Source organism: Protopterus annectens, chromosome 14.part0 (assembly GCF_019279795.1).
Source record: "Protopterus annectens isolate FY-2018-M chromosome 14.part0, PAN1.0, whole genome shotgun sequence".
Taxonomy (NCBI): domain Eukaryota; kingdom Metazoa; phylum Chordata; order Ceratodontiformes; family Protopteridae; genus Protopterus; species Protopterus annectens.
In genome coordinates, this window is record NC_056748.1 from 649477414 (window position 1) to 649491626 (window position 14213).

At 35.2% G+C, this 14213-nt stretch overlaps 1 protein-coding gene across 1 annotated transcript in view; it reads right to left on the minus strand.

Annotated features, from left to right (window-relative positions):
- Positions 1-4713: 4713 nt before the first annotated feature.
- The window catches only part of RHOBTB1 (Rho related BTB domain containing 1), a 468210-nt gene continuing 458710 nt past the window's right edge, over positions 4714-14213 (minus strand). The window contains exons 8-10 of the mRNA XM_044056396.1: positions 13006-13094; positions 12264-12369; positions 4714-5292 (exon numbers count right to left, since the gene is read on the minus strand). Coding sequence (XP_043912331.1) covers positions 5123-5292; positions 12264-12369; positions 13006-13094 — 365 coding nt within the window. The 3' untranslated portion in view covers positions 4714-5122. The remainder of the gene's footprint in view (positions 5293-12263; positions 12370-13005; positions 13095-14213) is intronic.

A 14213-nucleotide genomic window follows, 5' to 3' on the forward strand; every position in this document is an offset into this window, starting at 1 on the left:
CATTATTTTTGGCTTTATTCAGAAGTTTTGAACAAAGAAGTTGAGAGCTATATGTTTCTCTGCAAGATTGTTGGATTTCTGGCTAATTTCTGTAGAAATAATGGAAGGCATGTGAGTCTCAGAAGTTGTATCCTTCAAAAAATGTTTGCTAATCTAGAGATTGTTATTCTAGCACTTTCAAAGTATGTAAGTGAAATGTTTAAAACTTGTTCCTTATTTTGGCCCTTTGTCTCTGATTCTTTGTTTAAGGAGTTGAGAGGGTAGAGTGGAGTTGGTAGTTGTAATGATCTGCATTGTATAGTTCTGACAGTAGCGAACTGAGATACATTTCAGGGCCATTATTGACATATTCATTTACTTGACCTTAAGCAGATATCTGAGGTGTACAGTCATACATGCAACTGCAAGTGATGGTCGTGTGTGTGTGTGTGTGTGTGTGTGTGTGTGTGTGTACGTATGTGCACACTCAAATGCCCCAGATTTTGCTCATATTTGTGGTCTGATCCTTGTTAATTTTATGGGTTTTTTTTGGTAAAGGGCTGTGGACATTAGTAATGAAAAAGATATGATTTTCATACTTCATATCCTTCAGAAACTTCAAAACCTGCTATACTAGCAACATTCTACGTATAGAAGAGCAAAAAATTAAAATCTTTTCCTGGTTCTGTATCTTTGTATCTGATTCTTTTTTTGTTCCCCTTTTGCGTCATTCTTCCCGACTACCCCCCCCCCCCCCCATTCATTGCCAGGTCTACCAGCTCCCAGATGTATCTGTTCTAAGGCTGGGGTCAACACGGAACCTTATGCCATTTTTTTTTGAGGCGGGGGGTCATGCTGTTGAAAGCTTCCATTGGGGGATTTTTTCATTTATGACCTCACCCTTGGTATCACTCATTCCCCAGCATTTGCCTTTTAAATCTGAAGGCTGCATATCTGTATGGGCCATGCCTCCTCATAGGGAGCAGCTAGATGTATGCTGTCCCTCCAAGATGGGTACTCCATCCTTCTCTGCCAGCACCTCAGACACCTGAACTGTTAATAGAACCTGGGTCATCTAGTTAGAACTTCATCCCACTATGCCAGGGTGCTGGCCTTTGTCTCTGATTATTGAGCTAAGAGATTGCAAACGTATTGTGCTTGCAATGAATTACAATGTATGGTTCTCACAGCACTGAGTCAAAATACATTTTCTAGTCATTATTGATATATTTGTTCATTCATTTTATTGCCAGCAAATATCTGAGTTGTACATGGTCATACAAGGGTTATACTAAGGGCTGTAATTGATGTATGTGTGTATTTGTGTGGGTGTGTGGATGTGTACATGTACTTGCATACAGATACTAGGTTCCTACATTCTAAAATTCTTGTGGTATAACGGAAGGAATCGATTATAGTAAATAGGAGTATTATCATATGTGTTATGTTCTTGGGTATAATCCTGGTTTTGTTGACTGCTGACAGTGTGTATATTATTTGTTTGTGAATAAACTGGACAGCATAGAGTATATGAGGTTAATGCTAATATTTTAGCTATGAACACATTTTAATTTAACTTATTTTTTGCAGGCATGTGGGTGTGAAATGCACTGTATTTACTGTATATACTGTACTAAAGCAGTTTGCTTGGCACTTAGTGCAGATGAGTAAGGCTATGACTTGTTAATGAGCTGCTTCCTGCAGGGCAGTGTTTGATTCCCTCAGTCTCTATGTTTCTGCTGTGTAATTCTGGCCAGTCACTTCACCAAATGGTGCTTCTGGGCCTCCACTGAACAGGGACACTTGTATCCAGTGGGGCATCCAAGGCTATTAACAGATGTGCTATGAAATGTGTTACACATTGTCTTTTGAATCACTGTACCCTTGACATAGACATTAGTTAGTGCTTAACTATACACTGTTTCTCTGTGAATCCCAGCATATATCTTGTAGTTTAACTGTTTGCCAGATGCACTTTCAACAAATGTGAGTTTCAAGGGAAGAGAAACTTACTGTTGCTCATCCAAAGTCTGTTTTTTTTAATTTTTTGTTTTGTTTTGTTTTGTTTAGCAATTGGATGTCAGTGTTTTGCTGTAAAATTTGAAACAAAAGTTTTAAATTAAGTGAAAATCTCTGTGCTCTTTGTAAAAGTAAAAAAAAAATAGTATGCACATTGATAAGTTTGAACAGTGTTTTTTTGTGACTGGATATTGGTATGCATGGGGGTCCTGGTGCATTATCCTACATAGGACCCAATGTGACCATGATCCAGCTCTGCACTTGTTTATAAGATATTTAAGGGGGAATTGTTGGTTGAGAAATGTATGCTGTGAAAGTAATACAATACTGTACAACATAGTTGGTAAAATATAATATATATGCACATAATGAATAAAGGAATATAAGCTGACAATATAGGATAGCACAGCAAGAAAGTAAATATCTAATTCCAAAAGTAAAAGCTTGCAATAATATACATTTTGTAGGTAAAAAACTAATGTAAGGTGACATTAATTAAATAGCCCAGGAAATCACTATAGAGAACTGGCAAAATATGAATCGAAGAGTGAGAAACAAAAACAAGAAATGAAATATATTATAGATAAAAATGATATACAGAAAAGAAAATACAAAGGACTAGAAATGAGGTTTGTTAAGCTTTATCACACGCTAGTTTAATTTAATGCTTAGCTTGTTACATAACACAAGAATAACATGACAACAACCACAACACTATCTAAACGTACCCGCCAGCAGGACAGGGAATGCCATGAATATCAACTGTTTGTACTCAAGGATATAATAACTGGAAGTCCTCTATTATATGGACAGCCAATTTGGTAAAATGCTAAGTTTGTAGTTTTAGTTTTGTTTAGAAATGATTTATAAATGTGATATTGGTCCTGCACTTACTGTACTATATGACATTACCAATGCAGTGTTGCTTCAAGAAACTTTTTACTTCAGTAATTCGGTTGTCACTATGATTTTTTCCCTGACTCAAACTCCACAAACTCCGGTTTTAATATACTGGAAAGAGAGGGTTAAGTACCAGAAATAGCATTTTATTTATCTTACTTCTTGAGAATTTACTGTTAAGTTTTGCTGCTAACACAACTTCTGTTTTCAATACTAGTATTCCTTTTGAGCTATGAAATACTACAACATCTTAGGTTATATGTCCATTACTGTCTAACATTCTTCACTGCATGTTTGAAATTAGAAGTACTGAATCCACATTGGAAATATTTTACATAATACTGTAGTAGTTAAAAAGTCTAAAGGGAATAAAGTTGATAAAGTGACCAGTTTTTGTTATTTTAGCAAGCTTACTAACTTACCACGTTTCTGTTCTTATGTTGTTGCCTCCATGGATAATTCCTTCTATTCCATACATGCCATTAAGGAGCATCTCACCAGTGCACAGATCATCTGTCAGTGCTATGGGGCAGCTGTGATGTCACTGCAGCTTAAAAAAGTGGAGTATGCATGGAAACACAGGATCATCCTGTCATGTCTTTCTCTGAAACAAATATGATCTTATTCTATGAATGTCATAGGTGTTTACATGCAGCATCTACACCCACCCTTGTGATGGACAGTGGTCATCCAGCTAGCAAAACAATCCTTTTCCCAAAAAATGAGTTCCATTTGGCAACTTGTGGCTTACTATCCCACAAGGAACTCATTGTAAAAGATACATATTTCTAGACCCAACAGCACTATTGTAATATTGAGCTCATCAGCTAGCAGTTTATTTATTTATTTTTTATACCTAGCCATTATCCTGGCAGCATTTATTATTCTGAAACACCACAGAACTAATCCTTTTATTGAATTTTTTGGTAACACTACTACTCCCTGAATTACAGCATTAACATGTCTATTATATTAAGTAGTCATGTTGTAACATGTCTTTCAGCTTGACTTCTTTGCACCTTTTGTCTGATCTAGGCTTCAGGGGTTGGATATTATTAGAAAGAAGACTTGTTATTTTGTAACTATTACATTTCCTTAATACATTTCAAAAGTAATGAACATTTATTCTAATATGTAGATTCTAATAGGCACTGCAATTGGAAACATTAGTACCATGGCCATTGGTCTAGGACACTATTTACAAAGTATTTATGCAGATGTAAAGAAAAAACATAGAAATGTGTACAGCAACTTTACATGGCACAGTGTCTTACTCTGTACCTTTTGTATCTTGGTAAATGGCTCTCATGAAAAACATTAGGGTTTAAGCTCTTGTGGCTAATGCTGCAACAGCTGGTATACATTGGCTATCTCTGAATGAATATTATCCTGATTAAACACAATGTCATTATTTTTTTTGCACTAATCTACATTCACAAAGGTAGAAAAATATTAGAAGCATTAGTATCTTAGTCCTGTCTTAAGTAAAAAAAAAAAAAAAAAAAAATCATATTAATAAAACTAATATTTTCAGGCAGTATCTTTACTAGTAGGACTTTAAATTAATGGACATCAGTAAGTCCACTTTAATACTGCCAAGGGTTATTTACAATATTCCCATCAACCCTACTGAATGACATTAGAATCAACATTTTTACAAATATTGATAATTTTCATGTAACTAGGTGAAACTATTATTAGTGTATGTTTTAAGATACCAGGTTATAGAAAGTGTCTGGTAAATATTGTCAGTACGTGTAATGTAATATGTTCCAGACTGATTATCACATATATATCAGTCAGGATTAACTGGTATAAATTAAAACCATAGGTACTTTATTGTAGCTGAAAATATACAAAGTAGATTTTGCAGTTAAATTATTTAGCTTGCTATGCTGAAGATTAATTTAAAATTAATTTAAACCTGACATAATTATTTTGTCATTTAGATGAAGTCAAACAACAAAGTATAGTGCATTAGTCTCTAATGCCAAGGAAAACATAGAGAAAGGCTCTTTTCATTTGATGAAATGTATTAAATAAATTTCTGTTCTTGTCAGCTCTTTCACAGAGTCCTTGTACGTTGAAACAAACATTACTAAACCCTTGTATGTAGTAACAGCATTGACCATAATACTGCATGTTATGTTGTCCCAGACAAAAATACTAGAGCATATGCAGTCCCACTTGCTGGTACTCAAGTCCTTGGGCTATATGGCTTGAATTAGGCAACTGTAGCCGTTGGAGTCCAGAAACAAAGATTGTGCTTTGAACAGTGTTTGTGAGCGACATCATCTTTATTTTCTAAATCCTTTTTTAATCGCTGATAATGGTCTTCTTCTTTTAGGTACCACACAGGAGGCCAGCGATGCTTTGCAATGTATAACTGGTTTTCTAAGAGAAAACAAATACATATATTTCAAGTTCTGTCATGCATACATATTTTAATAGACTGCATTGATTATCAGAGTAGTCAGGGTTTTCAGTCTGCTAGTGTGTGTGCCCTTTATAAATTATTACCATATGATGTATTTAATTTTACTAGTAAAAACATTTTAAATTATGATTACCAAATAATGTAAATGTAACAATTATTAACACTATAACCATATAAATAATGCAGTCTGTTGGTCTTCAGAAGATTAAAACCATTCCAGTTAATATCAAAAGTCAAGTCAAATGTGAATGAGGGGACAGTGGGAATATATTCATACTGCTATAACAACCTCTCCTTTAAAGATTTTTGTTGATGACTAATTCATATAGCTGTCCTATCATTGTCCAGGAAGAATTCTCATAGCAGTATTCCCTGCTTTTGGATGGATTCTCAAGAAGGGTTTAGACTAATCACGGATGGCAAACAGATAAACTGGATTCACCTGTAGTACCATCCTATGAAAGCCTGACCTGCTTTTAGAATTGGTACCCCTTTTGTAGTGTTTGATAAGTGTGTTCATTTGATGGTCACAGTTTCCCACATCTGCTGAGATGAAAATTCTTATAACATCTAGCAAAAGTTTCAGAAGCCATACTAGAATGTGCCCTGACTTTCTTTTATTGTGTTTGCCTAAGCAAAGAGGAATACAATGGGAAAGTCTCTTTAACAAAGTCTGTTTGTTCATAAGGATGTACTGATTTGTCCTTATAAAGGAAATACAGAGTATCAGTTTCATATTGTCCTTGGTTAGGTTATCATAACATATCGTGAGTATGTTGTATCCATTTTCTTTTACTTTCATATTTTGGGGAGGAAAAAAAAAACAATGACATTTGTTTAGAATGTCCAATACCACTTTAGGTATTTATTTTATTTGATTCTTATAGGTATTCTGCCATTACAGGAGACTAGAAAATCAACTAGTGAACGCTCCAATACCCACGGGTTGTTCTGTTATATGAAAACACAGATTGTAGATTCAAAAAGTACGAATTTATTTTAAGCACTAAATGATAGCTTTTCATCGGACACACTCCAACTTCTTCAGAAAAAACAAATAAAACAGCGTCTCCCTCTAACCGTTGCCTTAAATACTAACTTTGAAAATCACATGATCATTTGATGATGTCGGGCTGAAAACCGGCATTTCCACCAATATTAAAACTTTAATTTACATAAACTGTCCAACAAATTAATAAAAAGTAATCTACAATTAAACATCAATAAACTCACAAGTGAACATATTAGAATCCAAGACATAAAATGATATAATGATATAATGTAATAAGAAATGACACCGTCACAATTTAACACTTATTACTTACGGTGTTGTTCTTAACCTGAAAGGTAAGAAACTAACTGTCAATGACAACTGAAAAAGCACTTATATAGAACAGTCGCATCATTTGACACAAACATAGACTGTAAATAATGTTTGATGTACTACTTAACCACCATTGACTTATCTGACATTGACAGCCAATAACATTCGATATATCACTCATTTCATAAATAAAAATAATAATAATAATAATAAAAAATGAGCTATAAATGTATATGCCTTCTCAGTCAACCACCTACCACTTACAGTGATGTTCGGTATATGAAGGGTATGAAGCTCATAGACAATAATAACTAAAATATCACTAATTTTAACATTACCACAGTGTTGAACTCAGATAGTGTCTAATAAATACCCCTTGATGTATAAGTTAACTAACATCAACTTGACTATCTCCTTCGGTGAATGACATCTATCATGGCGCTGATTTTTTGAAAAACTGAACGAGCGTTGGATCCAAATAAGGGCTATCAATAACCCTCAGATTACGGCTTGACTGACGCCAACTAAGAATGGCACCAAATACCAAAACATTCAAATTAATAAAGAAATAACACCTACCTTGACGGATAGGATATTCATCTTAAATGCGATCAACACCAAACTTTATATAAATAGGAACATAGTACATACATTAGGACCAAGACTGAATCCAGTCCGATTACTTACACTGAGACATTAACCTTTCATTTGACCATCATTGTAACCTATAAGGGTATAGGTGATAAAACTAAACTATGAAAACAAGGGCCGGCTGTAGTAAGCATAGAATTCATAAGGTGAATATGTTTAATGACCTGATAAACAGGTCATTTAATAATACAACAACCCTGGTTCTATATAAGAAGACTAGCCACAAAATACACCCTTAGAACATGATTTGTTTTTTCTGAAGAAGTTGGAGTGTGTCCGACAATAAGCTATCATTTAGTGCTTAAAATGAATTCGTACTTTTTGAATCTACGATATGTGTTTTCATATAACAGAACAACCCGTGGGTATTGGAGCGTTCACTAGTTGATTACAGGAGACTATATAGGGCTTAGTTTCAATTAAGGCCTGTAGTTTAAAAATCTTTATTTCATAGATTCCTATATATCTCAAGTTTTGCCATGTAGAGAACATAAGCTCAAAGGCAACAGCTGATAAAATAGTGTGATACAATCGTTTTTCATATCATAAAACATAAAAATCAAACTTCCATTCAGGAGTCTGGGCTTGCTAATGTAGCTACAGATTCATTACACTTTTAAGGAAAACTCCATCCAGAAAGTGAAAACATATTTATTGCATATTGATTTTCCATGCAATACAAATGCTTCATTATTCTCCTAAGTGTTTAGAATTCTGCATTTTGTTTCAACTGAAAGCAGTCTTATTGGGGGCTGTCATACTGTTATGAATATTTTTTTTAATCTGTCTGTCTTTCTCTCACAATGCACTTCATAAAGTTATGATAGTACACATCCTAGATATAATAAGTCAACTGATTTGTTCCTGTATGCATTTCCATTGACAAGGCTCTGAGCCATTGACTTCTTAGTCTGCTTCTGGAAACAGTATCAATGTTTCTTTTTTATTACATTAGACTTTATTTTATTTATTTTTATTTTATTTTGTTTTGCTTTTACTTGCTGGGTTTAACTGACTGGGTTTAGTCAAAAAAACTTTTGTACAAGTGGCCCAGGAAGAAAAGCTTCAACTTCTGAATGGCCTGAAATGTTATTGCTGTAAGCTGATAAAGCCTTTCTTGGTACACCTAAATATGATTCTAGACAAAAATAGATAATCTGCAGGTTTCTGTTAGGTACTCTAATATGTCTGAATTCCATCCCTTGTACTATCTTAAGCAGGTGTCAGACAGAGCAACTCTGCTAAGTTTTCTGTGACTAACATTTAACACTTTACAAAGCAGCTACAGGCAACATCTAGTATTACATACTGCCCCTAGTTTTATATAATTATATAAATAACATTAGCACATCAGTGGTAAAAAATTAGACTATTTACAAGCTTGCTTATTTAGTATTATTGTAGTGTAAGTGACTTCTGCTCTTGATAAAACGATTTTTCCAAAAACCAACAGAAATATTAGCTCAATATGTATCTTATTGTTCTCTAATAACCTCAAGAAGGCACATTCTCAGGCCGTAAAACTGTAGGCAGTGAGCAACAGGAAAATGACTAAAAGAGTTTGATCTTCCCTCTGTTCCACTGGCAGACATAACTTATTTTTAGAAACAGTATGGGGTTTGGAAAGGAAAAAGATAACGGGACCTTCAAGATTTGTGGCAGAAAAAATAGAACTGGAGGGTAGTGAATGGCTTTGGGGCACAATGCAATGCTGATGCCATATTATGGGGAATAAAAATGACTGATATAAAGTTAACTACACTGGAGTGTGAAGCTGGTTCTCAAAGAGGGCTTACCTGCTGTACACACACATATATATATATATATATATATATATATATATATATATATATATATATTTTATTTAAAGAACACTAGCATACATGCTGAATTTGAGAGATGTGCTCTCTCCAAATAATAAGACAAATATGACTTATATTAGATGCTCCAAATAAACTAACATTCTTAAAATACAGTATGATTTAATATAATCACAGTGGTGGTACTGCGGTAGCGTTGTCGCCTCACAGTAAGACGTTGTCCTGTTTGATTCTCAGCTAGAGCATCTTCTGTGTGGAAACATGCGTGAATGGGCATACCTTCGCTGAAGGTTGTGCATCAGGGCCGGCAACTCTGCATGCAAAAATCTACTGCCAATCATTAGTGGACCGGAGTTCCGCTGTGGCGACCCCTAACCGGGAAAAGCCGAAAGACACAACAACAACTCTCCTACTCAACATGACAGGATTTTACATTCTGACATATACTTCCTTATTTATGGCCTTTGCTCATCTAAGGATTTGAATTAAATTTCAGAAAAAAATCTGTAGCGTTTTTTATTGAAAAATGAAAAACAGCTTCTTGCTGTTGTGTTCAGTTTTTTGCAAAGAGGAAGAGGTATTAACAATATACTGACTACAACAGAAGTGTGAACCAAGGATGTCTGGACAGCTGGAGTGTTGTGACAGTCAAGTTTTCCATGTTGATATTGACTTTGAGCAATACCTCCTAAATCAAAGGGAACACAGCAAGGCATTATAATAACAGTGAGAGCAGTATAATGTGTGTATCTTTGATGATGAAGAACGTGGACAAAGGAACACATAGATGGAGTTTTGCACCATGTTTTGATGGAAACAGACTTGCATGTTGTGTCCCTCACTAGCACATTACATTTCTGAATCCTGATGTATCAAGTTTCTCAAAGTCAACATTAACCTGCTGTTTTTTTACATAATGATTTATATTGTCTCCTCACATACCACCCCAGTCCCTGAGAACATTTGGGTAGTCAGTGTGTACACCTTCACTGAAATATCCAATTGCCAGCCACTATGGTTTTATAAAACTCATTTACAAGTCTAGCCTTCCATCCCCCAAATACATTGCTAACTTCTTTCCTCCTGAAACTTCTCTCAGACTGACCAAAAGGGACTCTTTTCTGCTTGAATCTATTTGGTTTTGAATGCATTCTGTACAACTGCTTCAGCCTCTGTCAATAGGTCATCTTCCCCATTATGTTCCTGTAGCCATTTCTTCTGCATTTCTGATTTCTGTTTGATCTCCTACAACACTGATGACATTTTTTTTTATTCTGCTAAGTCATATGTTTTGTTTCTTTTAGTGTAGCCTCAGGTCTAATTTTTGGATTGTCTAAATTATTTTTCTTTACTTGTAGTACCTCTGTCACTCTAAAATCCCAGTGTCTCTGTACTTTCCTAGCACATATATTTTTACAATTTCATACTTATGTACTGCTTACATATATACTTTCTGACATTGTAACTGAATCTTTGTCTTTAATCTTACCCACCACTCCACCTGAGACTTAAATGCAAAATATTTGTCTCTATGGTCTGCCTATAACCTGATTAATCTATAAAATCTTGTACTTCCCTCTGAGTATATCTAAACCACTTTCTAATTTCATCCATTCTGCTATGCTCACTATAGCTACTTTGTGATCTGACAATCTAGCATACACATCTAAACTTGATTTTTTTTCCAACATTCTGGTTCCCTAATTCATTTTAAAATTTGAGAATACTTATATTTATTTGTTGACACTGAGGCTGATCCTGAAAGCCTTGCTGCACTCGTCAAACAATATATTTCTATAGTATTAATTTTACTCAGTATAATTGGGCAGCCTTGTAAGAGCTTTAGAGTAGCTGGCTTTGGAGCGCCCTGGTGGCAGTATCTACTTTATAGTCTAGGCACAGGGGGCATAGCTGGTAAATCTGTGCCAGCCTTATCCAGGTGTGTGTGTGTGTGTGTGTGTGTGTGTGTGTGTGTGTGTGTGTGTGTGTGTGTGTGTGTGTGTGTATGTGTGTGTTTGAAAATCAAATCTCAAAGAGTATGTGTGTCTGCTACTTGGAGCAGAGACACATAGCACTGGTTTCACAGAGAGGGTGGTGGAGGACTTGGCTTGGAACACTTGGCTGAGGACTCAACTCTACAGTTGTGGTCATTGTGGACTCTTGCTTGGGGCCTGGTGAGACAGAAGAAAACCCAGCCCTAGGACAGGACTGTGTTCCCTGTGTGCTCTTAAGGGAAATTGTGCTTGGTGTAGACAGCTGCATCTGGAAATACTGTTGTGTATTTATTTTTGTTCCAAGTGAATGCCCCTCACTGGTGTCCATGGTGAGGATTGAGGCTTTTTGATTACTGACCCAGAGGAGGGGCGTCACATAGTGCACCATGTTCTGTACAGAAAAAAAAAACTATACTCCATCATCAATAAGATTATGGCAATTTTCCTGGAGTCTTGAACAAATATCCCTTATTCTTCTGATGTGACCTTTGGAGTTCCCTGAAAACAGTAATGCCTAATGGGCTCAATCCCATTAGCAAAATATATATATAAATGAACTGGCTTGGTAGACTAATATCCTTAATACTTTGCATGTAATACCCAAGTTGTCTATTGATATCTAGAATGCAAAGACTTCTTTAAATCTTATTCTCAAATTTTTGGAAGAAAACTGCAGACTGGAAAGTATGATTTAGTTAAATGAAAGAAATTGCTATTCTGTTTTGGTCTGGTCCTCAACCTGATTATCTAGCATTCTCAGACCAGACTTTCTATTAAGCCATTCATTCCCCCCATGGGTGAGAATCTTCTGGCCCACTTTATTCCCCTGGTGTGAGAGGTGTTGCAGTCCTTCATGGAAAGTATCAGGACTTTGTATTTAGCCCTAACTTTGTCATAGCTGTGACTCTCATGCTATACTTGGCTTTATGTATGCTGTCACACATGCTGTTTCTGGTTTGTGGTATTTTGTACTATTAATGGTCAGATTGGATCAGTGTTCTACCCTGGTCAACAAATACAAACAAACTCAAGTATTTGCAGGAAGCACATTAAATGTCGTGCCTTATCTGCTAGCTCTTATGCATTTATTACAGTTCTAGAGGGACAGAATCTCTTGTAATAGTATATACTATTCTTACCTGGAGATTTTGACCTTATTTCTTTGCGATACTTGGAGCACACAGTGTTGTAGTTAGTGCAAATGTAATGCAAGCACCAAGATGCCAACTGATGAGCATTATGGAACTGTAAATACAACATTAATGGAGGTTAAAGTTGGTATAATTATTTATTTCCTACAACTGTTTGAAAGGTCATTTCTTTAGATAGGTGAGCTGTATTTAAAAAAAATGCATTCTACAGTACTGCTTTACTTCTTTGCTTTTAACAAAAGTCCTTAATTTCAGGTTTATGAATACAACCTTGCAGAAACTAATAGGTCACAGGGTCCCAAATTCTGACACATACATAGATATTAAGTTTTGATGAAGTATGTTTGTTAAATATCATCTATCCTTTAGAAGTAATACATACCTGTTCAATATGCATACATTTCATTGCCCAGACCAACATATTAAAAACAAAAGCTATACAAAACACCTCCTTTTTCACAGCAGCATGGCAGTGGGATTAATTGACTTCCTCACACTGAAATACTATGAAAATGGTATCTGTGAGAATCTAATCCAGGTCTATAGGAGGTAGCTAGCTTGAACTATAGCACTTCTGGTAATATTCAAAAGCAAACAACAAAAGAAGGGAATTAAGCCTTATCCTCATTTAGAATAAAATTAATCTGAAATGGATATGGAGGTAGTAGAGATACTATTAGCAGCAGATTGTAAGCCTGTAATAGAAATAATAACTGACTTAATTTCTTACCTGCGCTAGCTCCAAATATGCAACTACATCACAGTCTATGTCTGTGCCGTTATTGGATGATTTGATAAGTTCTTCAACTGCATGTTTTTCTGTTGAATGGAATAGAGGTTATTACATTTTAGTTGCAATTACATTACCTTGAAAATGATTTTAGTTAGCTTTAGCACTCTAACATATGGTACAGGCAGGATTTGAATTTAGGTGTATTTGCTCTTAGATAATGACCAGTATTACAAAACCCTAGAAAAAAACTATTAAAAAGCAAGTTCTCAGTGAAGGAGTAACTATATTTTCCCTCAGGAATGAAGACAAACCAACTTATTTTTTTCTGGAATCTACCTTAAAATCTGGAATTGATTTTGTTTAAGATACTGGGAAAACATAACAGAACTAGCATTTCATGTGAGCACAACAAATGTAATTAACCAAACTGTTTGCATTAAATATTTCCAGAACTTTTTTTTCTAATTTTAATCTCTTACTTCTATTTGGAAATAGTCCTATATATGAACAAAGTAATTCACAATCTGTTTTTTAATTGTTCATATCCTTCTGTTCTATCACACTGAATGTAATAAACAAACTTCTTAAGAAAATACCTAATAAAAGCTAAGTAAGTATAAATGGCAAAGTATGTGATACTTTTACTGGACCCCCAGCTTGCACAAATTTGTAGTGCATTTCTTGAATCTGGTATATTTTCTATTATACCATGATCCCCCCAAAACGTGCACGCTGATTGGCCAGCGTGCCCGTTGTAAATCGAGTTATACTAATGGAAAAAGGCCCGGTCGCCCGGACTTTTTTTCATTAGTATAACTCGGTTTTTTAAAACACTGTCTCACTATGTTAAATGGGTTTAACATAGCGAGACAGCTTTAAAATAAGCAACGGAGATCTCAGTTGCTTATTTTAAAGCTGTCTCACTATGTTAAACCCATTTAACATAGCGAGGCAGTGTTTTAAAAACGAGAAAGCAAGATCTCCGTTGCTTTTAGCGCTATGTTAAATGAGTTTAACATAGCGAGACAGTTTAAAATAAGCAACGGAAATGTCCGTTGCTTATTTTAAAACTGTCTCGCCATGTTAAACTCATTTAACATAGCGAACACTAAAAAGCAACGGAGATCTTGCTTTCTCCGTTGCTTTTGCTCAACTCTGATGTACTGCGCAGGTGCGGTACATCAGAACTGCCGGATGCCAGACAT